Source organism: Grus americana, chromosome 5, assembly GCF_028858705.1.
Source record: "Grus americana isolate bGruAme1 chromosome 5, bGruAme1.mat, whole genome shotgun sequence".
NCBI lineage: Eukaryota > Metazoa > Chordata > Aves > Gruiformes > Gruidae > Grus > Grus americana.
The window spans coordinates 1,405,672-1,430,317 of record NC_072856.1 but is presented as its reverse complement, the minus strand read 5'-3'; the positions used below and the strand labels follow the sequence as shown (position 1 = coordinate 1,430,317).

General features: G+C 66.7%; 4 protein-coding genes across 9 annotated transcripts in view; 1 reads left to right on the top strand and 3 right to left on the bottom strand.

Moving 5' to 3' along the window:
* LOC129207345 (NACHT, LRR and PYD domains-containing protein 12-like) overlaps positions 1 to 24,646 on the bottom strand; it is a 38,937-nt gene that overhangs the window by 7,966 nt on the left and 6,325 nt on the right. The window lies entirely within an intron of this gene.
* LOC129206696 (soluble scavenger receptor cysteine-rich domain-containing protein SSC5D-like) lies at positions 134 to 18,676 on the top strand. The gene is made up of 26 exons (XM_054826397.1): positions 134 to 167; positions 904 to 1,305; positions 1,395 to 1,712; positions 1,790 to 2,086; positions 2,171 to 2,485; positions 2,681 to 2,989; positions 3,072 to 3,380; positions 3,487 to 3,837; positions 3,953 to 4,096; positions 4,178 to 4,273; positions 4,445 to 4,935; positions 6,255 to 6,521; positions 8,525 to 8,605; positions 9,503 to 9,941; positions 14,267 to 14,587; positions 14,677 to 14,994; positions 15,072 to 15,368; positions 15,459 to 15,773; positions 15,969 to 16,277; positions 16,360 to 16,668; positions 16,778 to 17,128; positions 17,244 to 17,387; positions 17,469 to 17,564; positions 17,736 to 17,819; positions 18,092 to 18,226; positions 18,355 to 18,676. Exons 1-26 carry the CDS (start codon positions 134 to 136, stop codon positions 18,468 to 18,470), a joined length of 6,648 nt encoding a protein of 2,215 aa, XP_054682372.1. The 3' UTR covers positions 18,471 to 18,676.
* Positions 5,301 to 10,571, bottom strand: LOC129207344 (NACHT, LRR and PYD domains-containing protein 12-like). Its single transcript, XM_054828133.1, has 7 exons — positions 10,448 to 10,571; positions 8,073 to 9,774; positions 7,382 to 7,516; positions 6,684 to 6,854; positions 6,288 to 6,461; positions 6,015 to 6,185; positions 5,301 to 5,859 (listed from the first exon to the last, which is right to left on the bottom strand). The coding sequence occupies exons 1-7, from the start codon at positions 10,554 to 10,556 to the stop codon at positions 5,607 to 5,609; spliced, it is 2,715 nt and encodes a 904-aa protein (XP_054684108.1). The 5' UTR covers positions 10,557 to 10,571; the 3' UTR covers positions 5,301 to 5,606.
* LOC129207343 (NACHT, LRR and PYD domains-containing protein 12-like) lies at positions 18,602 to 24,565 on the bottom strand. Of its 4 annotated transcripts, none has more exons than XM_054828130.1 (8): positions 24,401 to 24,565; positions 23,740 to 24,035; positions 21,365 to 23,066; positions 20,674 to 20,808; positions 19,975 to 20,145; positions 19,579 to 19,752; positions 19,306 to 19,476; positions 18,602 to 19,150 (listed from the first exon to the last, which is right to left on the bottom strand). In XM_054828130.1, the coding sequence occupies exons 2-8, from the start codon at positions 23,846 to 23,848 to the stop codon at positions 18,898 to 18,900; spliced, it is 2,715 nt and encodes a 904-aa protein (XP_054684105.1). In that variant the 5' UTR covers positions 23,849 to 24,035; positions 24,401 to 24,565; the 3' UTR covers positions 18,602 to 18,897. The 4 variants fall into 4 exon arrangements, with proteins under 4 accessions (XP_054684105.1, XP_054684103.1, XP_054684106.1 ...); XM_054828131.1 differs by lacking the exon at positions 24,401 to 24,565 and having other exon boundaries at positions 18,662 to 19,150; positions 21,365 to 21,564; positions 21,733 to 23,066; positions 23,740 to 24,211; XM_054828128.1 differs by lacking the exon at positions 24,401 to 24,565 and having other exon boundaries at positions 23,740 to 24,210.

Here is a 24,646-nt window from a genome sequence, read left to right as displayed (position 1 = left end):
GTTTATTCGCTCCCAGGATCAGCCTTGCGGGACAACAATTTGAGGAGAAGCAGCTAGACCTAGGTCCCCCCTCCCCGGCACCGGGTCGGCTCCGTGCAGCCGCCAGTGGCGTCACCGCGGGCAGATACTGGCGATGTCGGTAGCACTGCAGGTGGCCGGGGAGCCGCGTGCGGTCGATGCCGATGCCGGGTCCCCGTCTGGGGTGAAACCGCCTCCTTCCTGCCCGCGCTGCGAGGCGAGCGCGGGGACACGACTGCAGGCAGCGCCGCCATGTGCTGCCGGGCTCCGCGAGGGGCTGGGGATGTGCCACCTGCAAACAGCGCGGTGAGACGGGGGCTGCTTTGCTTTGATCCCCCCCCGGGGGTCTCCGGGCACCCCCAGGGAGGGCAGCACCCCAAGGACGGGCACCGACATGCCGAGATCTCTGGGCTTTGCCCTGTGCCGGTGCTGAGGGAGGCCCTGTGGAGGCTTTGGTAGGTTTTGGGGTGAATCCTGTTGCCATTGGGACCGGGCTCTTGCCGGGCGCTGGCAGCGGGGTCAGCCCCACGGGGAAACACGGCGGGGAAGGGCCCACGTGCCCCGTGCCGGCGGCAGATGCCTCGGGGGGGGCTGGCTCTCCCCGGGGACATCCGGGTGCCGACCCACTGTGGCGAGGTGCGTGACGCCAGAAGCGGAGCCAAGTCTCATATTTGGGCACGGAGCACGTTATTGGAGGCCGGGGCCCCGCCAGCCGGGAGATAACCCACCTGATAACGGCTCGAAAGGTGCTGCCGCCTCCATTGGCTCCCGGCTGCGGCGCTGCCTATATATCACCCGCCCCGCACCGGGGGGGTCTGGCTCGGCGAGATGGTGCCCGTCGGGGTGCTGGGGCTGCTCCTGTGCGTGCAGCTCTGCGGGGGTGAGCTCCCGGGGCGGGGGGCAGCCGTGGGGCAGGGGACACCCCGCTCCCAGCCCCGGGCTGGGTTCAGCACCCTCCCTCCGCAGGCACCGGGGAGCTGCGGCTGGTGGACGGCGGCGGGCGCTGTGCCGGCCGGGTGGAGGTGAAGCACAAGGGCGAGTGGGGCTCCGTCTGCGTCTACGACTACGACCGGGAAGCCAGATGGGCCACCGTGGTGTGCCGGTACCTGGGCTGTGGCCCGGTGGTCAGGTCGTCCCCCTACGCCCCGTTCGGGCAGGGCACCGGCCGGATTTGGCTCCAGCCCTTCTTCTGCCAGGGCGACGAGACGATGCTGCAGGAGTGTCCCAACTACGGCTGGGGTCAGCACTTCTGTGGCCACAGCTGGGACGTGGGGGTGACCTGTGCAGGTGAGGGGAGGGGTGGCCGTGCAGGGACACCCGCCATGTGCCGGGGCATCCCCCAGCGGGGCTGAGGCCGTGCCGGTGCCCCGGTGCAGACGCGATGGAGCTGAGGCTGGTCGGCGGCGGGGGTCCCTGCGCCGGGAGGGTGGAGGTGAAGCTCCAGGGACGCTGGGGCTCAGTGGCAGACACGAACTGGAACATGGAGGACGCCGAGGTGGTATGCCAGCAGCTGGGCTGCGGCTCGGCCGCCGGTGCCTATGCTGCCAGCGCCCGCTTCGGCAAAGGGGACGGCCCCATCAGCCTGGCTGTGATCGACTGCCGTGGGGACGAGACCGCCCTCTGGAACTGCGATATCCATGGCTGGGGACCCTATGGTGGCACTCACAGCTCTGACACCGCCGTCGTCTGCCAAGGTAGGAGCCAGGCGACAGGGAGGGACGCGCCAGTCCCGGCATGTCCCCCACCACTGACCCTGTGGCTCTCCTGGCAGGGTTCACCCGGCTGGTCGGCAGCGCCAGCGCCTGCGCCGGGCGTCTGGAGGTGCGGCGTGGCCGAACCTGGACCAGCGTCTGCCAGGACCACGTGGACATCAAGGCCGCCCAGGTGGTGTGCCGGGAGCTGGGCTGTGGCACGGCGCTGGCTGTCCACGGCTGGTTTGAGGCGGGAACGGGGCCGCTCTGGGAGGGGGGGTTCGAGTGCACCGGCACCGAGCTCCTCCTCTCTGCCTGCGCCCAGCGGCAGCCCCGCGGCCAGGGCTGCACCGGCCATGCCGGCATCATCTGCTCCCGTAAGCCCTGGGGACACCGGGGGGGGGGTGCCGGGGGGTCCCCGTACCATCGTGTCCCCCCCTCCAACACCCTTTCTGCCGCAGCCTACACCGGTTTCCGGCTGGGGGACAACAGCTCGAGCTGCGCCGGGCGGGTGGAGGCGGAGGCGGGGGGGACGTGGGGGTCCGTCTGCGCCACCGACTGGGACCTGCCCGACGCCCACGTCCTCTGCCACCACCTCGGCTGCGGCCGCGCCGCCACCGTGCCCCCGGGAGGCTCCTTCGGCGTCGGGGATGGGCCGCTGCGGCGGGACATCTTCGGCTGCGACGGGAGCGAGCGGCACCCAGGCGAGTGCCCCACGGTGGTGCTGGGGGAGCCCCCCTGCCTCCCCGGCCACGCTGCCGCCGTCAACTGCTCAGGTCTGTATGGCACAGGCCGGGAAAAGCCTCGGGGGGCTTTTGGGACACCCTAAAAATGGGGAGCAGAGGACACAGGGCCATTTTGGGGCGAGGGAAGGGCCGAAGCGGCTCCACCATCCCCTCAGGGTGCCCACCCCCCCCCCCCCCTCCCAGGGCTGGTGCCACGGCCCCACGGCGCTGCCGGGGATTTTGCAGGCGTTGCCGAGCCCCTGCGGCTGGCGGAGGGGGAGAGCCGGTGCGACGGGCGGCTGGAGGTCGCCGCAAGCCTCGGTGCCTGGGCCCGTGTGCCGGCGGGGCTGTGGGACGCCCGGGGTGGCGGCGTGGTGTGCCGGCAGCTGAGCTGCAGCATGCCGGAGAAGATCTACAGCGTGCCGGGCTCGGGCACCGCGGCGCTGCGGGGGCTGTGGTGCGCCGGCACCGAGGAGAGCGTGGCCCAGTGCAACGTCTCGGGGATGGCCGTCGTGCCGACCAGCAGCCCTGAAGAGGTGGCCATCGTCTGCTCGGGTGAGTGTCCCGGGAAGGGCCGTGGGGGGGGTGCCGGCACCCCGAGCAGCCGCCCCAGCCCGGTCCCCTCCGTGCCCCGCAGGCAGCCGGCGGGTGAGGCTGGCAGGCGGCCCCGGGCGCTGCGCCGGGCGAGTGGAGATCTACGGCAATGGCACCTGGGGCAGCGTCTGCCAGGACACCTGGGACCTCTCGGACGCCACGGTCGTCTGCCGCCAGCTGGGCTGCGGAACGGCTCTGGAGGAACCCAGGTCGGCTCGCTTCGGTCCCGGCACGGGGCCCCTGTGGCCGGATGCCGGTGGCTGCGCCGGGACGGAGGCGTCGCTCTGGGACTGCCCGGCCTTGGCACGGCACGTCTGCCGGCGCGGTGGCGGGGCGGTAGCCGTGTGCTCAGGTCAGTGCCGTGCGACCCCAGATCAGGGAGCGGGGGTGGGGGGGCCATCCCCCCGTGGGGGTCCCCGGCGCAGCCCTGCCGTGACCCCCCCCCCCCCCCCTTGCAGAGCAGCTCTCCCTGCGGCTGGTGGGCGGCAGCACCCGCTGCAACGGGCACCTGGAGGTGCTCTACAACGGCACCTGGGGCCGCGTGTGCGCCAACGGCACCAGCCCCGCCACGGCCAGCGCCGTCTGCCGGCAGCTGGGCTGCGGGGACGGGGGCTGGCTGGTGGCCGCCCCTGCCCAGGACCCCGCGCCCGCCTGGCTGTCCTGGGTGGGCTGCGAGGAGGGGGCTCGCTGGCTCTGGCGGTGCCCGGCGGCACCCTGGCACCTGCAGGACTGCGGCCCCGACGGGGACGCCCACGTCACTTGTGACGAGGACAGCGGTGGCACGAGCGGGACCCCCACCCCATCCCCAGGTAGTCGCTGCCCCGACGGTGCCGCTCGCGCAGGCAGCTCGGCCTGTGGCGGCAGCCCCCCCCGCGCCGGGCTGGCCGGGGTCCCCCCCTCACGCCGCCGGCGACGTCCCCGCAGGTGTCCCCAGCAGCACCACCCCGGCGGCAGCGTCGGGGACCGCGTCGGTGCCCACGGTCCTGTGCGCGGTCCTGGGGACGCTGCTGTGCCTGGCCCTGGGCGCCCTGGCCGTGCAGGCGTGCCGTGCCCGGGCTCAGCGCCGAGGTGGGTGCCGGTGGGTGGGTGCCAGGGCAGAGCCGGTTTGGGGGTCCCAGGGCCCCGGCTGAGCGCTGCCCGTCATTTCAGGCCCCGACGGAGCCGCGGGCGCCATCTCTGACGCCATCTACGAGGAGCTGGACTACGCCCTGACGCCGGAGTACCAGGAGGTGCCCAGTCGCTCAGGTGGGTGCAGCCCCCCCGTGCCCGGTGGTTGCCCCGCGAAGAGCGGGGGGCTCTGTCCCACGGCCCCACCGCAGCACCGGGGCTGGGAGCCCTGGTCAGGGTGTGGGGACGTCCCTCTGCGGCAAGGGGCCGGCTCCGGCCACCCCCGCCACCCCGTCCTCCCCCCGCCAGGCTCCCTATCGGAGGGGTCGGGGACGAAGCTGCCGTATTACCCCAAGGACAGCGTGGAGCGGAGTGACCCCAAGGCAGCCCCAGGTAGGGGCAGAGGGGCAGGACCCCGGCAGGGAGCCCGGGGGAGAGGGGCCACGGCCAGGCGCTGGGGCACCGAGGGCACACAGCCCCCCCCAGCAGCGTGCAGCCAAGCATCCCCTTTCCCTGCCGATCGACCCCCCCCCCCGCTGCGGCTCTGGCCCAGAGCTTGCAGCCCCAGTGCCACCGGGACGTCCCCAGTGGCACGTCCGGAGGCGGGGGGTGGCTCAGCCAGACCCCTGCCAGACCCCGCGGCTCACTCCCGTGCACCCCCCCAGACTCCCCTGCCCAGCACAGCCCCTCGCATTACTATGACGATGCCACGGCTGTGTCGCAAGAGTCCCCCGCTGCCAGCGCTGGGGACATCTCCGAGGGGGAGGCGCAGAGGAGCTGGGGCCGTGTCCCACCCGCAGGTAAGAGGGGCCAGAGCCGCCCTGTCCCCTGGAGAGCCACCTCCGGGGGGGGCTTGGCTGCGGTGGCGGGCAGGGAGCAGGCAGCAAATCCACGGGGGCTGCGGCAAGCCTTTGCTGCGTCCCCTAAGGTGGGAGCTGCCCCCCGCCAAGTCCCCCGGGAGCCGCGAGGGACCCCCCGGCACAGCCCCCGGGGACCGTGGACTACGACGATGTTGGCATCAGCACCCCGGGGACATCGCTGTGAGGATGCCCGGGTCACACACGTGCAGGGTGGTGGGGCTGTCCCCAAGATGGGGTGGCCTTGGCCACAGAGGAGGTCACATCTCCCTGCCCAGGGCCGCAGCACAGCAGCAAAACAGCTCCCGCAGGGTTGGGGTTTCTTTAGTATTCTTATTATTATTGCTCTTTCACTGGGAATTTCTCTTTTCTATTAAACCCTGAAACTAAAAAGCTTGGAGCCTCGCGTCCAGGGCTGGCACCTCGCTCCGGGGTACGTCAGCCATCCCTCGGGGCTGTGGGGCAGGAGCTGGACCCACAGACACAGCCCTGGGCACGGTGGGGACGGCGGAGGAAGGAGAAGGGCACGGGGGGGTGTCCTGGGACCCCCTGTCCCCCCGCGCCTGGGGCAGGCTCCAACCCGGGGCGGCTTCCCCCACTTTGGCAGCACCGGGCTAGAACTGGCTCCGGCTGCTGCAAGGACCTCTCCTAAAGGGGGGGAGCCCTCTCCTAAAGGGGGGGAGCACCTTCCCGCCCCCCGGGTCCCCCACGCCGGGCAGGACCCCGCGGCGGAAGGGCAGCCGGGCCATGGCCCCCGCCTGCGGCACGTCCTGCTCGAGGAAGTACCCGATCTTCAGGTCGGGCTTCAGCGCCCGCACGGCAGCCAGCTCCCGCAGCGCCTCCTCGTTTAACCCAGGCGTGCTCAGTCTTTAAATTAAAAAGGAAGAGCAAAGGAGAAGAGCTGTTAAAGCCCACCCCCTGCTTTCCGGGACGCTGGGTATCCCCCTCCGCGTCCTGCGGCATCCGACCGCAAAACGCCGGCACGGGGATGCCGGGGATGGAAGGGGGACGTGCGGGCTTACCCCAGGGCCCGCAGCGAGCAGGCGGGATGCCGGAGCTGCTGGCAGAGGTGCAGGACGCCGTCAGCTCCCAGCTCGTTGTCGCTCAGGTCCAGGCAGGCGAGGCTGGGGCTCTCCACCAGCCAAGCGGCCAGGGCTCGGCAGCAGGCGCCCGTCAGCCGGCAGCTCCCCAACCTGCGCGACCAAGGCAAACGGGGACGCGGGCTTTGACCAGCCGGTTGGCGAGCCGCTCCGGGTGGGAAGGATGGAGCGCCGGCCGGCCCCGCGGCCCCTTACCGCAGCGTCTGCAGCCGGCAGGTGCGGCGCCGGAGCCCCTCGCACAGCAGCTGCACGCCGGCGTCGCGCAGCCCCTCGCTGAAGGACAAATCCAGCTCTTCCAGGCACGGGCTGGTGCCCAGCGCGGCGGCGAGGTCCTCGCAGCAGGCGCTGGTGAGGCGGGAGTACCACAGCCTGCCGGGGACCGGCCGGCCGGAGCCTCAGGGCCAGCCCCCGCCGGGCCACCCCACCGCGGTGACGGTCCCCAGCCCGGTGTCGCCGCTTTCAAGCTCCTCGCCCTGGGAGAGTGGGGCAGAGGGACGACGCCACCCCAGAGGGACGGTTTTGGGGTAGCTCCCCAGCACCGCGCCCCAGCCCGCGGGTCTGGCCCCCCGTGGGGTGCCCGGGGCCACTCACCGCAGGACGCGCAGGCGGCAGCCGGGCTGCCGCAGCCCCTCGCACAGCAGGCGCACGCCGCCGTCGCTCAGCGTGCCGTCGCCCAGCTCCAGCCGGGCCAGGCTGGGGTGTTCGGCCAGCAGCGCCGCCAGCTCCGCGCAGCAGCTCTCCGACAGCCCGCACCACTGCAGCCTGCGGGGAGAGCCGCAGAGAACAGACGGGCTCATCACACCTGCCCCCAGCTGCCCAGCACTGCCACCTGGCCAATCAGCATGGAGGGACTGCACCCATTGGCCCACAGCGGGACCAATCAGCATGGAGGGACTGCACCCATTGGCCCACAGCGGGACCAATCAGCATGGAGGGACTGCACCCATTGACCCACAGCGGGACCAATCAGCATGGAGGGACTGCACCCATCCGCCCATCCCACAGCCAATCAGCATGGAGAGACCCCACCCATGCCCCAGCCAATCAGCAGGTGGGACCCCACCCACCACATGCTGGTGGTCCCCAGGCTGGGGTGGGCAGTGTGGCGGGTGCCAGTGCTCCCTGTGCTGCTCCCACCCCCTGTACAGCACCCACCCGCCTGCACCCCTCTGGTTTGGGTGCCCCCCACCCGTGCCCCAGAGCCAGCCGGGGTGACCAGGCCCCGGCCTCGCACCCTCCCTGTGCCAGCGGCTGCGGTTTCGGTTCGGCGCCGAGCACCGGTCTCTTACCGGAGTGCCTGCAGGTCGCTGCCCGGGTGCCGCAGGGCCTGGCAGAGCGGGTGGATGGGGGAGTGTAGCTCCTCTCGCTGCCGCTCGGCGAGGACACGGGGATGGGGATGTCCTCCAGGTCCTGAGGCACCGGAGCTGCAGGGGGACAGGGCCCCGGGGGGCACGGGCAGCCCTCACCGGCGCTGGGAGCTCCCGGCTTCGACGCCGGCACAGCGCACCCCCGAAGGAGAGCGCGCCACCAGCTCCTCAGGAGGGACCTCCATGGCTTTGGAGATGCAAAGGATCACGAGCGTTACTGCTGGAGTTACCCCGCTCTCGGGCAAAGCTTGGGGCGTACTTGCCGTTTCAGCACCGGGGATCTGCCCTTCGCGTGCGAGAAGGGGGACGTGAAGCCAAACTGACCCCCGGGCGCAGATGGGCCCGTTCGGGCTGGGGAAGGTGAGTTGAGCTGCTCCGCCTCCACCAATCCCACCGCATGCAGCGGATGGAGGAGCCCACGTGATCCTTATTGTCCCACACTTCTCCCCAAGAAAAAGGCAAACGTCCCCCGCTGAGGAATTAAACCCGCAGTGAAAGGACAAGCTGGTCTTTGGGTGGAAGGAGCTGAAATGCCTCCAAACGCATCCTTTGCGTGGAGAAGGAGAATTCTTTGCGATTTTGGGTTGCTGGAGCAGGGAGGGGCAGTACTTACCGAGGCACCGAGGCATCCGGCTCCTCCCCGGGATCGTCCTGGTCGAAGGAGCATCCCCGGAGGGTGACGCAGCCCAGCTCAGCCCACTGCCTGATGCAGAAGGAAAGAGCCATTTGGTCGTACAGGGTCAACTTGACGTCCTGCAAGTCTATGTCGGTGAAACGACCCAACGCGCTTTGGACGAAGCTTTCCTCGTTCATCTCAAACAAAAAGTGGAAAGTGTCCAAGTCGGAAACCTTCAGCGCTCGGCTGGGATGGGAGATGCCTCTGTGCCTCCCCTGAAGCCACCTCAGCATAGCTTCCCTGGCTTGCGGTGAAATTCTGCACCCGATGATTTTGTCCGCATACTCTATTGATTTTTGGCTTACCAGACCAAACAGGAACCGCACCGTCAAGTTCAAATCCTTCCTGGACTTGCTAGAGCTTTCTAATAACGTATTTACGTCCTTCAGGAGAGCCCCCGCGTCACCGACCATTTCCTCGTTGTCCTCCAGGACGTAAAACATCGCTGCAAAGAACTCCTGGAGGTGCAGGTGAGTGAAGCTGTAGGTGTTCTCATGGTCTACGCCTTTCTTTGAGATCTTCTCATTGAGGAAGAGGGGGAGAAGGTCCGGCTGGTCCAAGCCACGGTCCTTGATGTCCTTCTCCTCAAAGAGGACCTTGTGCTTCCAGATGCCATCAGCGGCCAAGGAGCAGAGCTTGTGCAGGAACCGCTGGAGGTCCTGCGGGTCGTCCCTGCTTCTGCACTTCATTAACCGGGAGAGGTAACACATGCTCACCTGCGTGGTGGCTTTAGAGCACTCGACGAGGCTTTTCTTCTTGTGAAGCTCTTGTTCGAGGATGGTGCAGACAGTCCAGCTCATGACAGGGATGACGCACAAGCTGTAGAGGATCTTGTTGCCCCTGGCAAACCTGAAGGCCGCATCAGCTTCCCTGTAGTTCTCAAAATACCTGTGGAAATACTGCTCCCTCACGGCTGCCGAAAATCCCAGTATTTCGGCGTAATACGCGCCCTCCAGGCACCGCCCCAGGCTTTGAAGGGCTGTTGGCCTGGTGGTGATGAGCAAGGAGGACTTGGGGAGAACAGTCTTCTTCAACAAGCTCATCAGGGTGGTTTCCAGCGGCTTCACTTCTCTGGGGTCGGAGCTCAGCTCACGTGTGGGCTGAACCAAGGAAAGTCCCAGGGCCTCAAACCCATCAAAAATGAACAAGATCTTCTTCTGGTCATCCAGGATCTTCCCAATGGGCGTTTGCCTGTGAGGGCAGCACTTTGAGATGAGGTCTGCCACGCTCGCTTCCTTGGTGAAGGCAAGGTCTTTACAGTCTATGCAGAAGACGTAGTCAAACTGTGCGTAGAGGGTCCCTTCCACCCACTCCACCATCACCTTCCTGACCGTCATTGTCTTCCCCATCCCCGGGGCCCCCACCAGCACCACGACCTGCAGCGTTTGCCCATCTTCATCGAGTTTAAACAGCGTCTGCGTGGTGACGGTGACGGTGGCTGGTCCGTTGCCGATGTCGGCACATCCACGGCCGGCGCCCGCGGCTTCATGCTCACCTCCGCGCTTGCTCCAAGGTTTCCTGGCGACGGTCAGGTCGGTGTAGCGGCTGCTGACGGACAGGTTCTCCCCGAGACAGGAGTTCACATCTTTGTACCGGAGGAACTCCCGGGCCACATGCTCTCTGTATTTCTGCTTGTACTCTGCACCGGCGAGAAGCAGAGTCAGTCCCCAGCGCAGCCGGATTCCCGAGGAGCTCCTAACCAGCCCAACCGCGCTCCTGACACGCCAACGGGACGCTTGGTTCAACGCTTTCCTAAGTCTGGCAGAGGCGATAAGGCCATCGGTCTGCGAGGATTTCGGGCCTCCGGTCAGTAGGGGGGTCCTTCTCTGCTACGTCCCCCCATCATCCTGATCCATCAACCCCTGTTTTAACCGCCCTGCAACGCCCATCCACCCTGGGAGCAGACGCAATTGCCCGGGGCCACCTGCGGCCTCCGTCCCGCTCTTGCTCGTGCCCCGGAGGCCACAGGCACCGTCCCCGGGCTCCCGGGGATGCCTGCGGCTCCAAGGCGTTACCCAACGTGAGCTCTGCAGAGATGCCCTGGATCCCCATCCCAGGAGGAGAGGATCTGCCCAGCTGCCGGCCAGGCGGTGCCGAGAGCTGCAGGCTCTTCTCCAGGAGAAGAGGGAGCCCGGCAGTAAGTGGGGAGAGCAAGAGGACAGCCCCCACGCTAACAGGATCACAGCGGGACGTCTTCACGTTCCCAGGCTCCCTGGGAAGCCAAAACCTGCTCTTACCGACTTGTGCCTGTCTCCAAGGACCCTCAAGGGGACAAGAGGCAAAGAAAAGCAAAACGTACGCTGGCTCCCTACCTTTCACCTTCTCATCCGGGAGTTTCTCAGCGAGGTCTCTCTGGTTCATCTCTTCGAACAACCCAATCGCTGCGTCCATCGCGGCGTCTTCGCTGTAGTTCTTGCCCATGCAGCTGATGAGCGCGCAAGGTTTGGTGGCCTTTGCCAGTGAATCCCTGGGGATATTCCGTCGTCCTTCTGCACGAACCTCCGATAACTTTGTCTTAAACTCCCAAAAGTCTTTAGGTGCGAGACCTTGGAGTGCTTGTAAGAGGACGGCTAATGGATGCTCTTCCCCTGCCGTGCCGGGATGTCACCTGAAAACACCAGCGGTTAGAAGTCCCGGCTGCACCACGGCAAGAGGTTTTGGAGCTGAGCGCCGAGTTTGTCCTGTACAGCGCGGTTCTTCCCGCGATGGAAAGACTGGGAACAGTCACCCCAGCTCCGCAAGGTTGGCAGGGCTGCAGGATCCCCCCCGGATGCGGCACAGGAGAGAGAAAAGCACCCAAAAAAGCATCGTGGGGGCTTCTAACCAGACTGGGAGCTGCAGCCCCTCAGGGCAGAGCCCCTCCGGCCCCGGGGACAGCCCGGTACCCCCTGCCCCACCTGGCCGGTTCCCCATCCCACCGTGCCCGCACCGTCCCTCGGCGCAGCGTGGCCGGCCGTGCCGCGATGCACTCACCGCACCGGGCGGCAGGATGGCGGGTGGCTGCCAGAAGGGCTGAGGCGCTGCCCGAAATCCCCGTCCCGCGCGCAGGCAGGGTTTCGCTTTTGAATGGCAGCCCAACATCCGGCACACCCTTCCTCCTTCCTCGCCGCGGGACGACTCGCCAGCCGGCCTCCATAAACCACGCGGGTGGGCAATTTCCTACCTGAAGGATTCCCGGCAACGAGCCCACAAGGAAGATGCTGGTTTTGGGGGGAAAAGGCGGCTTTAGGAAAGCGCGCTGATGCTCGCAGATGCGCAGCCCCTCTGCTGCCTCTCGCCTCCCCGGTGCTGGCAGCTCACCCTCCTCCTAACAACAGGTTGTGGGTTCAACTGAAAAACCACCGAGCCCCCGAATTTCCAACCCTGCCAGAGAAAATGCGCTTTGCTCGGGGTCCCCAAGCCTTTTACTAGCTTGGTAAGAAAAGTCACGGAGCTGCCATCGCCGCCTCCTCCTCCTCCTCCTCCTTTGGGGTTCCTTATTTCTGCTGTCACTGTTCTCCTCCCCGTTTCGAATCTCCCGGGTCTTTAGGAGATAAGTGCCATCCCCCGGCTCCTCGGGAGCAGATCTGGCTGGAATTAGTTTCCTGTAAACCGGAGCTGAGGCGGCAGAGGAATAGGGGATGTTTGGGAAATGGTGATGGCAGAGGGGGAAAACCAAAACTGGATTACAGATGTTAAGGGCTCTGGAGAGCATTAAAGGAGGTAGCAGGAGATGCGACGAAGCGGGATGGGGTTTGCTGGAAGGAGCGATGCACAGCTCAGAGGAGCAGTAGCGGGAGAGCGCGATGCTCCTGCGTCTCTGCCGGCTCCCAGCTGGCCGAAGGCGGCGTCGGTAAGGAGGTTGGCTTCCAGCCGGCCCTGCCCGCACAAATGGGTGCCGGGTCCTGGGGGGTGACCCAGGAGACGTGAAGGTACCGGTGGGCGTTTGATGCGGCGGTGGAGATCCCCTTATTTTAGAAAGCGATTGGAAGGTGGAGGGTGGACTCGCATTAGATTTTTTTTTTTATGGTGAGATTTTCTTGTGTCAGCAGTACAGAAACCAGGCAAAGGCCGTTACAAAGGGTGAGAGGCCAGAGACAAGCTTTGATGGAGACAGGTACAGAATCCTGGGAAGAGCCCGTTATTAAAGAGTCCTTTTTAAAGAACCCAGCAATAAACCAAAGGCATGCTTCATCAATGACAGCAACCTGAAAAATAGTCCTCAGTGCTGCTACTAATAAAGCAGGAGAGCAAGTAGTGGGGAAACTATTTTTAAAAAAATAGAGTGAAGGCTCTTTTAGACATCATTAAGAGACAAACTCTCTAAGCAGAGCCCATCGCGTGCCTTTATCGCCTGCCATTGCCCATGCTGAAGCAGTGGGACCTGCCGGTCGCTCACACCCTAAAGCAGCCGCTGCTGCTCCGAGTGAAATCATTAAGGATTATTTTAAACAGGGTGTTTCTTGAGAAATTACAAACCCGTATCATTTTCCACTGCGGCCCATTAGAAAGGCCGATGGAAAACCCTGGCGAATGTTGGTGGAGTACTGCCAAAGAAAAGCATTCCCCGTGAGAACAGCTCCTACTTTAGCGAAGACGCCAGCGATTATCGCCAAGTTGCCAGCAAACAACAAGTGGGTTTCACTTCTAGATCCAACAGCTTCTTCGCCGTCCCGCTTATTGAAGAGTCAATTTTCAGATTTGCATTTCGAGAGAGGGAATAAACCTTTGCGCAGGTATCGCCGGGGCTTCACAACGTACCTGCGGGCACAGGCTCATGCCAGAAACTTGCTCAAACTGTTGTCTCCAGAGACTAGAGAAAAAAACATCTTACGTGGATGGTGTTGCAGCGACCGGAGCTACTGAAGAGGTGAGAGGTACCAAGTTTTAATATTAGTAGACCGAGCAGGATTTGAAGTCGGCGCTGAAGCGCAAGCTGAGGTTAACTACGGGGAGTTTCAACTGGCAAGCCAGGAAGACCGATAGGTACAAGAGTGGTTAAAGCTTTGCAGGAAATACAGGCTTTGTCTGATCGCGCCCAGAAGGTCTGCAGCGTCCTTGCTGGACTCATTACAGCTCTTGAGATCTGGATCCACCCAGGCTGGGGATTCACAGTTGAAGCACTGCAAAAATGCTCCACAGTAATAATAACCTAACGACCTTAGTGGGTTTATTCGCTCCCAGGATCAGCCTTGCGGGACAACAATTTGAGGAGAAGCAGCTAGACCTAGGTCCCCCCTCCCCGGCACCGGGTCGGCTCCGTGCAGCCGCCAGTGGCGTCACCGCGGGCAGATACTGGCGATGTCGGTAGCACTGCAGGTGGCCGGGGAGCCGCGTGCGGTCGATGCCGATGCCGGGTCCCCGTCTGGGGTGAAACCGCCTCCTTCCTGCCCGCACTGCGAGGCGAGCGCGGGGACACGACTGCAGGCAGCGCCGCCATGTGCTGCCGGGCTCCGCGAGGGGCTGGGGATGTGCCACCTGCAAACAGCGCGGTGAGACGGGGGCTGCTTTGCTTTGATCCCCCCCCGGGGGTCTCCGGGCACCCCCAGGGAGGGCAGCACCCCAAGGACGGGCACCGACATGCCGAGATCTCTGGGCTTTGCCCTGTGCCGGTGCTGAGGGAGGCCCTGTGGAGGCTTTGGTAGGTTTTGGGGTGAATCCTGTTGCCATTGGGACCGGGCTCTTGCCGGGCGCTGGCAGCGGGGTCAGCCCCACGGGGAAACACGGCGGGGAAGGGCCCACGTGCCCCGTGCCGGCGGCAGATGCCTCGGGGGGGGCTGGCTCTCCCCGGGGACATCCGGGTGCCGACCCACTGTGGCGAGGTGCGTGACGCCAGAAGCGGAGCCAAGTCTCATATTTGGGCACGGAGCACGTTATTGGAGGCCGGGGCCCCGCCAGCCGGGAGATAACCCACCTGATAACGGCTCGAAAGGTGCTGCCGCCTCCATTGGCTCCCGGCTGCGGCGCTGCCTATATATCACCCGCCCCGCACCGGGGGGGTCTGGCTCGGCGAGATGGTGCCCGTCGGGGTGCTGGGGCTGCTCCTGTGCGTGCAGCTCTGCGGGGGTGAGCTCCCGGGGTGGGGGGCAGCTGTGGGGCAGGGGACACCCCGCTCCCAGCCCCGGGCTGGGTTCAGCACCCTCCCTCCGCAGGCACCGGGGAGCTGCGGCTGGTGGACGGCGGCGGGCGCTGTGCCGGCCGGGTGGAGGTGAAGCACGAGGGCGAGTGGGGCTCCGTCTGCGCCTATGACTACGACCGGGAAGCCAGATGGGCCACCGTGGTGTGCCGGTACCTGGGCTGTGGCCCGGTGGTCAGGTCGTCCCCCTACGCCCCGTTCGGGCAGGGCACCGGCCGGATTTGGCTCCAGCCCTTCTTCTGCCAGGGCGACGAGACGATGCTGCAGGAGTGTCCCAACTACGGCTGGGGTCAGCACTTCTGTGGCCACAGCTGGGACGTGGGGGTGACCTGTGCAGGTGAGGGGAGGGGTGGCCGTGCAGGGACACCCGCCATGTGCCGGGGCATCCCCCAGCGGGGCTGAGGCCGTGCCGGTGCCCCGGTGCAGACGCGATGGAGCTGAGGCTGGTCGGCGGCGGGGGTCCCTGCGCCGGGAGGGTGGAGGTGAAGCTCCAGGGACGCTGGGGCTCAGTGGCAGACACGAACTGGAACATGGAGGACGCCGAGGTGGTATGCCAGCACCTGGGCTGTGGCTCGGCCACCGGTGCCTATGCTGCCAGCGCCCGCTTCGGCAAAGGGGACGGCCCCATCAGCCTGGCTGTGATCGACTGCCGTGGGGACGAGACCGCCCTCTGGAACTGCGATATCCATGGCTGGGGACCCTATGGTGGCACTCACAGCTCTGACACCGCCGTCGTCTGCCAAGGTAGGAGCCAGGCGGCAGGGAGGGACGCGCCAGTCCCGGCATGTCCCCCACCACTGACCCTGTGGCTCTCCTGGCAGGGTTCACCCGGCTGGTCGGCAGCGCCAGCGCCTGCGCCGGGCGTCTGGAGGTGCGGCGTGGCCGAACCTGGACCAGCGTCTGCCAGGACCACGTGGACATCAAGGCCGCCCAGGTGGTGTGCCGGGAGCTGGGCTGTGGCACGGCGCTGGCCGTCCACGGCTGGTTTGAGGCGGGAACGGGGCCGCTCTGGGAGGGGGGGTTCGAGTGCACCGGCACCGAGCTCCTCCTCTCTGCCTGCGCCCAGCGGCAGCCCCGCGGCCAGGGCTGCACCGGCCATGCCGGCATCATCTGCTCCCGTAAGCCCTGGGGACACCGGGGGGGGGGTGCCGGGGGGTCCCCGTACCATCGTGTGTGTGTCCCCCCTCCCAACACCCTTTCTGCCGCAGCCTACACCGGTTTCCGGCTGGGGGACAACAGCTCGAGCTGCGCCGGGCGGGTGGAGGCGGAGGCGGGGGGGACGTGGGGGTCCGTCTGCGCCACCGACTGGGACCTGCCCGACGCCCACGTCCTCTGCCACCACCTCGGCTGCGGCCGCGCCGCCACCGTGCCCCCGGGAGGCTCCTTCGGCGTCGGGGACGGGCCGCTGCGGCGGGACATCTTCGGCTGCGACGGGAGCGAGCGGCACCCGGGCGAGTGCCCCACGGTGGTGCTGGGGGAGCCCCCCTGCCTCCCCGGCCACGCTGCCGCCGTCAACTGCTCAGGTCTGTATGGCACAGGCCGGGAAAAGCCTCGGGGGGCTTTTGGGACACCCTAAAAATGGGGAGCAGAGGACACAGGGCCATTTTGGGGCGAGGGAAGGGCCGAAGCGGCTCCACCATCCCCTCAGGGTGCCCTCCCCCCCCCCCCCCTCCCAGGCCTGGTGCCACGGCCCCACGGCGCTGCCGGGGATTTTGCAGGCGTTGCCGAGCCCCTGCGGCTGGCGGAGGGGGAGAGCCGGTGCGACGGGCGGCTGGAGGTCGCCGCAAGCCTCGGTGCCTGGGCCCGTGTGCCGGCGGGGCTGTGGGACGCCCGGGGTGGCGGCGTGGTGTGCCGGCAGCTGAGCTGCGGCATGCCGGAGAAGATCTACAGCGTGCCGGGCTCGGGCACCGCGGCGCTGCGGGGGCTGTGGTGCGCCGGCACCGAGGAGAGCGTGGCCCAGTGCAACGTCTCGGGGATGGCCGTCGTGCCGACCAGCAGCCCTGAAGAGGTGGCCATCGTCTGCTCGGGTGAGTGTCCCGGGAAGGGCCGTGGGGGGGGTGCCGGCACCCCGAGCAGCCGCCCCAGCCCGGTCCCCTCCGTGCCCCGCAGGCAGCCGGCGGGTGAGGCTGGCAGGCGGCCCCGGGCGCTGCGCCGGGCGAGTGGAGATCTACGGCAATGGCACCTGGGGCAGCGTCTGCCAGGACACCTGGGACCTCTCGGACGCCACGGTCGTCTGCCGCCAGCTGGGCTGCGGAACGGCTCTGGAGGAACCCAGGTCGGCTCGCTTCGGTCCCGGCACGGGGCCCCTGTGGCCGGATGCCGGTGGCTGCGCCGGGACGGAGGCGTCGCTCTGGGACTGCCCGGCCTTGGCACGGCACGTCTGCCGGCGCGGTGGCGGGGCGGTAGCCGTGTGCTCAGGTCAGTGCCGTGCGACCCCAGATCAGGGAGCGGGGGTGGGGGGGCCATCCCCCCGTGGGGGTCCCCGGCGCAGCCCTGCCGTGAACGCCCCCCCCCCCCCCCCTTGCAGAGCAGCTCTCCCTGCGGCTGGTGGGCGGCAGCACCCGCTGCAACGGGCACCTGGAGGTGCTCTACAACGGCACCTGGGGCCGCGTGTGCGCCAACGGCACCAGCCCCGCCACGGCCAGCGCCGTCTGCCGGCAGCTGGGCTGCGGGGACGGGGGCTGGCTGGTGGCCGCCCCTGCCCAGGACCCCGCGCCCGCCTGGCTGTCCTGGGTGGGCTGCGAGGAGGGGGCTCGCTGGCTCTGGCGGTGCCCGGTGGCACCCTGGCACCTGCAGGACTGCGGCCCCGACGGGGACGCCCACGTCACTTGTGACGAGGACAGCGGTGGCACGAGCGGGACCCCCACCCCATCCCCAGGTAGTCGCTGCCCCGACGGTGCCGCTCGCGCAGGCAGCTCGGCCTGTGGCGGCAGCCCCCCCCGCGCCGGGCTGGCCGGGGTCCCCCCCTCACGCCGCCGGCGACGTCCCCGCAGGTGTCCCCAGCAGCACCACCCCGGCGGCAGCGTCGGGGACCGCGTCGGTGCCCACGGTCCTGTGCGCGGTCCTGGGGACGCTGCTGTGCCTGGCCCTGGGCGCCCTGGCCGTGCAGGCGTGCCGTGCCCGGGCTCAGCGCCGAGGTGGGTGCCGGTGGGTGGGTGCCAGGGCAGAGCCGGTTTGGGGGTCCCAGGGCCCCGGCTGAGCGCTGCCCGTCATTTCAGGCCCCGACGGAGCCGTGGGCGCCATCTCTGACGCCATCTACGAGGAGCTGGACTACGCCCTGACGCCGGAGTACCAGGAGGTGCCCAGTCGCTCAGGTGGGTGCAGCCCCCCCGTGCCCGGTGGTTGCCCCACGAAGAGCGGGGGGCTCTGTCCCACGGCCCCACCGCAGCACCGGGGCTGGGAGCCCTGGTCAGGGTGCGGGGACGTCCCTCTGCGGCAAGGGGCCGGCTCCGGCCACCCCCGCCACCCCGTCCTCCCCCCGCCAGGCTCCCTATCGGAGGGGTCGGGGACGAAGCTGCCGTATTACCCCAAGGACAGCGTGGAGCGGAGTGACCCCAAGGCAGCCCCAGGTAGGGGCAGAGGGGCAGGACCCCGGCGGGGAGCCCGGGGGAGAGGGGCCACGGCCAGGCGCTGGGGCACCGAGGGCACACAGCCCCCCCCAGCAGCGTGCAGCCAAGCATCCCCTTTCCCTGCCGATCGACCCCCCCCCCCGCTGCGGCTCTGGCCCAGAGCTTGCAGCCCCACTGCCACCGGGACGTCCCCAGTGGCATGTCCGGAGGCGGGGGGTGGCTCAGCCAGACCCCTGCCAGACCCCGCGGCTCACTCCCGTGCACCCCCCCAGACTCCCCTGCCCAGCACGGCCCCTCGCATTACTATGACGATGCCACGGCTGTGTCGCAAGAGTCCCCCGCTGCCAGCGCTGGGGACATCTCCGAGGGGGAGGCGCAGAGGAGCTGGGGCCGTGTCCCACCCGCAGGTAAGAGGGGCCAGAGCCGCCCTGTCCCCTGGAGAGCCACCTCTGGGGGGGGCTTGGCTGCGGTGGCGGGCAGGGAGCAGGCAGCAAATCCACGGGGGCTGCGGCAAGCCTTTGCTGCGTCCCCTAAGGTGGGAGCTGCCCCCCGCCAAGTCCCCCGGGAGCCGCGAGGGACCCCCCGGCACAGCCCCCGGGGACCGTGGACTACGACGATGTTGGCATCAGCACCCCGGGGACATCGCTGTGAGGATGCCCGGGTCACACACGTGCAGGGTGGTGGGGCTGTCCCCAAGATGGGGTGGCCTTGGCCACAGAGGAGGTCACATCTCCCTGCCCAGGGCCGCAGCACAGCAGCAAAACAGCTCCCGCAGGGTTGGGGTTTCTTTAGTATTCTTATTATTATTGCTCTTTCACTGGGAATTTCTCTTTTCTATTAAACCCTGAAACTAAAAAGCTTGGAGCCTCGTGTCCAGGGCTGGCACCTCGCTCCGGGGTACGTCAGCCATCCCTCGGGGCTGTGGGGCAGGAGCTGGACCCACAGACACAGCCCTGGGCACGGTGGGGACGGCGGAGGAAGGAGAAGGGCACGGGGGGGTGTCCTGGGACCCCCTGTCCCCCCGCGCCTGGGGCAGGCTCCAACCCGGGGCGGCTTCCCCCACTTTGGCAGCACCGGGCTAGAACTGGCTCCGGCTGCTGCAAGGACCTCTCCTAAAGGGGGGGAGCCCTCTCCTAAAGGGGGGGAGCACCTTCCCGCCCCCCGGGTCCCCCACGCCGGGCAGGACCCCGCGGCGGAAGGGCAGCCGGGCCATGGCCCCCGCCTGCAGCACGTCCTGCTCGAGGAAGTACCCGATCTTCAGGTCGGGCTTCAGCGCCCGCACGGCAGCCAGCTCCCGCAGCGCCTCCTCGTTTAACCCAGGCGTGCTCAGTCTTTAAATTAAAAAGGAAGAGCAAAGGAGAAGAGCTGTTAAAGCCCACCCCCTGCTTTCCGGGACGCTGGGTATCCCCCTCCGCGTCCTGCGGCATCCGACCGCAAAACGCCGGCACGGGGATGCCGGGGATGGAAGGGGGACGTGCGGGCTTACCCCAGGGCCCGCAGCGAGCAGGCGGGATGCCGGAGCTGCTGGCAGAGGTGCAGGACGCCGTCAGCTCCCAGCTCGTTGTCGCTCAGGTCCAGGCAGGCGAGGCTGGGGCTCTCCACCAGCCAAGCGGCCAGGGCTCGGCAGCAGGCGCCCGTCAGCCGGCAGCTCCCCAACCTGCGCGACCAAGGCAAACGGGGACGCGGGCTTTGACCAGCCAGTTGGCGAGCCGCTCCGGGTGGGAAGGATGGAGCGCCGGCCGGCCCCGCGGCCCCTTACCGCAGCGTCTGCAGCCGGCAGGTGCGGCGCCGGAGCCCCTCGCACAGCAGCTGCACGCCGGCGTCGCGCAGCCCCTCGCTGAAGGACAAATCCAGCTCTTCCAGGCACGGGCTGGTGCCCAGCGCGGCGGCGAGGTCCTCGCAGCAGGCGCTGGTGAGGCGGGAGTACCACAGCCTGCCGGGGACCGGCCGGCCGGAGCCTCAGGGCCAGCCCCCGCCGGGCCACCCCACCGCGGTGACGGTCCCCAGCCCGGTGTCGCCGCTTTCAAGCTCCTCGCCCTGGGAGAGTGGGGCAGAGGGACGACGCCACCCCAGAGGGACGGTTTTGGGGTAGCTCCCCAGCACCGCGCCCCAGCCCGCGGGTCTGGCCCCCCGTGGGGTGCCCGGGGCCACTCACCGCAGGACGCGCAGGCGGCAGCCGGGCTGCCGCAGCCCCTCGCACAGCAGGCGCACGCCGCCGTCGCTCAGCGTGCCGTCGCCCAGCTCCAGCCGGGCCAGGCTGGGGTGTTCGGCCAGCAGCGCCGCCAGCTCCGCGCAGCAGCTCTCCGACAGCCCGCACCACTGCAGCCTGCGGGGAGAGCCGCAGAGAACAGACGGGCTCATCACACCTGCCCCCAGCTGCCCAGCACTGCCACCTGGCCAATCAGCATGGAGGGACTGCACCCATTGGCCCACAGCGGGACCAATCAGCATGGAGGGACTGCACCCATTGGCCCACAGCGGGACCAATCAGCATGGAGGGACTGCACCCATTGACCCACAGCGGGACCAATCAGCATGGAGGGACTGCACCCATCCGCCCATCCCACAGCCAATCAGCATGGAGAGACCCCACCCATGCCCCAGCCAATCAGCAGGTGGGACCCCACCCACCACATGCTGGTGGTCCCCAGGCTGGGGTGGGCAGTGTGGGGGGGTGCCAGTGCTCCCTGTGCTGCTCCCACCCCCTGTACAGCACCCACCCGCCTGCACCCCTCTGGTTTGGGTGCCCCCCACCCGTGCCCCAGAGCCAGCCGGGGTGACCAGGACCCGGCCTCGCACCCTCCCTGTGCCAGCGGCTGCGGTTTCGGTTCGGCGCCGAGCACCGGTCTCTTACCGGAGTGCCTGCAGGTCGCTGCCCGGGTGCCGCAGGGCCTGGCAGAGCGGGTGGATGGGGGAGTGCAGCTCCTCTCGCTGCCGCTCGGCGAGGACACGGGGATGGGGACGTCCTCCAGGTCCTGAGGCACCGGAGCTGCAGGGGGACAGGGCCCCGGGGGGCACGGGCAGCCCTCACCGGCGCTGGGAGCTCCCGGCTTCGACGCCGGCACAGCGCACCCCCGAAGGAGAGCGCGCCACCAGCTCCTCAGGAGGGACCTCCATGGCTTTGGAGATGCAAAGGATCACGAGCGTTACTGCTGGAGTTACCCCGCTCTCGGGCAAAGCTTGGGGCGTACTTGCCGTTTCAGCACCGGGGATCTGCCCTTCGCGTGCGAGAAGGGGGACGTGAAGCCAAACTGACCCCCGGGCGCAGATGGGCCCGTTCGGGCTGGGGAAGGTGAGTTGAGCTGCTCCGCCTCCACCAATCCCACCGCATGCAGCGGATGGAGGAGCCCACGTGATCCTTATTGTCCCACACTTCTCCCCAAGAAAAAGGCAAACGTCCCCCGCTGAGGAATTAAACCCGCAGTGAAAGGACAAGCTGGTCTTTGGGTGGAAGGAGCTGAAATGCCTCCAAACGCATCCTTTGCGTGGAGAAGGAGAATTCTTTGCGATTTTGGGTTGCTGGAGCAGGGAGGGGCAGTACTTACCGAGGCACTGAGGCATCCGGCTCCTCCCCGGGATCGTCCTGGTCGAAGGAGCATCCCCGGAGGGTGACGCAGCCCAGCTCAGCCCACTGCCTGATGCAGAAGGAAAGAGCCATTTGGTCGTACAGGGTCAACTTGACGTCCTGCAAGTCTACGTCGGTGAAACGACCCAACGCGCTTTGGACGAAGCTTTCCTCGTTCATCTCAAACAAAAAGTGGAAAGTGTCCAAGTCGGAAACCTTCGGCGCTTGGCTGGGATGGGAGATGCCTCTGTGCCTCCCCTGAAGCCACCTCAGCATAGCTTCCCTGGCTTGCGGTGAAATTCTGCACCCGATGATTTTGTCCGCATACTCTATTGATTTTTGGCTTACCAGACCAAACAGGAACCGCACCGTCAAGTTCAAATCCTTCCTGGACTTGCTAGAGCTTTCTAATAACGTATTTACGTCCTTCAGGAGAGCCCCCGCGTCACCGACCATTTCCTCGTTGTCCTCCAGGACGTAAAACATCGCTGCAAAGAACTCCTGGAGGTGCAGGTGAGTGAAGCTGTAGGTGTTCTCATGGTCTACGCCTTTCTTTGAGATCTTCTCATTGAGGAAGAGGGGGAGAAGGTCCGGCTGGTCCAAGCCACGGTCCTTGATGTCCTTCTCCTCAAAGAGGACCTTGTGCTTCCAGATGCCATCAGCGGCCAAGGAGCAGAGCTTGTGCAGGAACCGCTGGAGGTCCTGCGGGTCGTCCCTGCTTCTGCACTTCATTAACCGGGAGAGGTAACACATGCTCACCTGCGTGGTGGCTTTAGAGCACTCGACGAGGCTTTTCTTCTTGTGAAGCTCTTGTTCGAGGATGGTGCAGACGGTCCAGCTCATGACAGGGATGACGCACAAGCTGTAGAGGATCTCGTTGCCCCTGGCAAACCTGAAGGCCGCATCAGCTTCCCTGTAGTTCTCAAAATACCTGTGGAAATACTGCTCCCTCACGGCTGCCGAAAATCCCAGTATTTCGGCGTAATACGCGCCCTCCAGGCACCGCCCCAGGCTTTGAAGGGCTGTTGGCCTGGTGGTGATGAGCAAGGAGGACTTGGGGAGAACAGTCTTCTTCAACAAGCTCATCAGGGTGGTTTCCAGCGGCTTCACTTCTCTGGGGTCGGAGCTCAGCTCACGTGTGGGCTGAACCAAGGAAAGTCCCAGGGCCTCAAACCCATCAAAAATGAACAAGATCTTCTTCTGGTCATCCAGGATCTTCCCAATGGGCGTTTGCCTGTGAGGGCAGCACTTTGAGATGAGGTCTGCCACGCTCGCTTCCTTGGTGAAGGCAAGGTCTTTACAGTCTATGCAGAAGACGTAGTCAAACTGTGCGTAGAGGGTCCCTTCCACCCACTCCACCATCACCTTCCTGACCGTCATTGTCTTCCCCATCCCCGGGGCCCCCACCAGCACCACGACCTGCAGCGTTTGCCCATCTTCATCGAGTTTAAACAGCGTCTGCGCGGTGACGGTGACGGTGGCTGGTCCGTTGCCGATGTCGGCACATCCACGGCCGGCGCCCGCGGCTTCATGCTCACCTCCGCGCTTGCTCCAAGGTTTCCTGGCGACGGTCAGGTCGGTGTAGCGGCTGCTGACGGACAGGTTCTCCCCGAGACAGGAGTTCACATCTTTGTACCGGAGGAACTCCCGGGCCACGTGCTCTCTGTATTTCTGCTTGTACTCTGCACTGGCGAGAAGCAGAGTCAGTCCCCAGCGCAGCCGGATTCCCGAGGAGCTCCTAACCAGCCCAACCGCGCTCCTGACACGCCAACGGGACGCTTGGTTCAACGCTTTCCTAAGTCTGGCAGAGGCGATAAGGCCATCGGTCTGCGAGGATTTCGGGCCTCCGGTCAGTAGGGGGGTCCTTCTCTGCTACGTCCCCCCATCATCCTGATCCATCAACCCCTGTTTTAACCGCCCTGCAACGCCCATCCACCCTGGGAGCAGACGCAATTGCCCGGGGCCACCTGCGGCCTCCGTCCCGCTCTTGCTCGTGCCCCGGAGGCCACAGGCACCGTCCCCGGGCTCCCGGGGATGCCTGCGGCTCCAAGGCGTTACCCAACGTGAGCTCTGCAGAGATGCCCTGGATCCCCATCCCAGGAGGAGAGGATCTGCCCAGCTGCCGGCCAGGCGGTGCCGAGAGCTGCAGGCTCTTCTCCAGGAGAAGAGGGAGCCCGGCAGTAAGTGGGGAGAGCAAGAGGACAGCCCCCACGCTAACAGGATCACAGCGGGACGTCTTCACGTTCCCAGGCTCCCTGGGAAGCCAAAACCTGCTCTTACCGACTTGTGCCTGTCTCCAAGGACCCTCAAGGGGACAAGAGGCAAAGAAAAGCAAAACGTACGCTGGCTCCCTACCTTTCACCTTCTCATCCGGGAGTTTCTCAGCGAGGTCTCTCTGGTTCATCTCTTCGAACAACCCAATCGCTGCGTCCATCGCGGCGTCTTCGCTGTAGTTCTTGCCCATGCAGCTGATGAGCGCGCAAGGTTTGGCGGCCTTTGCCAGTGAATCCCTGGGGATATTCCGTCGTCCTTCTGCACGAACCTCCGATAACTTTGTCTTAAACTCCCAAAAGTCTTTAGGTGCGAGACCTTGGAGTGCTTGTAAGAGGACGGCTAATGGATGCTCTTCCCCTGCCGTGCCGGGATGTCACCTGAAAACACCAGCGGTTAGAAGTCCCGGCTGCACCACGGCAAGAGGTTTTGGAGCTGAGCGCCGAGTTTGTCCTGTACAGCGCGGTTCTTCCCGCGATGGAAAGACTGGGAACAGTCACCCCAGCTCCGCAAGGTTGGCAGGGCTGCAGGATCCCCCCCGGATGCGGCACAGGAGAGAGAAAAGCACCCAAAAAAGCATCGTGGGGGCTTCTAACCAGACTGGGAGCTGCAGCCCCTCAGGGCAGAGCCCCTCCGGCCCCGGGGACAGCCCGGTACCCCCTGCCCCACCTGGCCGGTTCCCCATCCCACCGTGCCCGCACCGTCCCTCGGCGCAGCGTGGCCGGCCGTGCCGCGATGCACTCACCGCACCGGGCGGCAGGATGGCGGGTGGCTGCCAGAAGGGCTGAGGCGCTGCCCGAAATCCCCGTCCCGCGCGCAGGCAGGGTTTCGCTTTTGAATGGCAGCCCAACATCCGGCACACCCTTCCTCCTTCCTCGCCGCGGGACGACTCGCCAGCCGGCCTCCATAAACCACGCAGGTGGGCAATTTCCTACCTGAAGGATTCCCGGCAACGAGCCCACAAGGAAGATGCTGGTTTTGGGGGGAAAAG

Bases quoted from the DNA above. Each gene is read 5' to 3' on its own strand.
- LOC129206696 (XM_054826397.1), top strand. From the start codon at position 134: ATGTCGGTAGCACTGCAGGTGGCCGGGGAGCCGC. The intron at 17,129-17,243 runs GTAGTCGCTGCC...ACGTCCCCGCAG, and splicing joins GACCCCCACCCCATCCCCAG to GTGTCCCCAGCAGCACCACC. The intron at 17,565-17,735 runs GTGGGTGCAGCC...TCCCCCCGCCAG, and splicing joins GGAGGTGCCCAGTCGCTCAG to GCTCCCTATCGGAGGGGTCG.
- LOC129207343 (XM_054828130.1), bottom strand. From the start codon at position 23,848: ATGGGCAAGAACTACAGCGAAGACGCCGCGATGGACGCAGCGATTGGG. The intron at 23,067-23,739 runs GTAGGGAGCCAG...TCGCCAGTGCAG, and splicing joins CCCGGATGAGAAGGTGAAAG to AGTACAAGCAGAAATACAGA. The intron at 19,151-19,305 runs GTAAGCCCGCAC...TTTAATTTAAAG, and splicing joins TGCTCGCTGCGGGCCCTGGG to ACTGAGCACGCCTGGGTTAA.
- LOC129207344 (XM_054828133.1), bottom strand. From the start codon at position 10,556: ATGGGCAAGAACTACAGCGAAGACGCCGCGATGGACGCAGCGATTGGG. The intron at 9,775-10,447 runs GTAGGGAGCCAG...TCGCCGGTGCAG, and splicing joins CCCGGATGAGAAGGTGAAAG to AGTACAAGCAGAAATACAGA. The intron at 6,462-6,683 runs GTGAGTGGCCCC...GGTCCCCGGCAG, and splicing joins TGCCGCCTGCGCGTCCTGCG to GCTGTGGTACTCCCGCCTCA.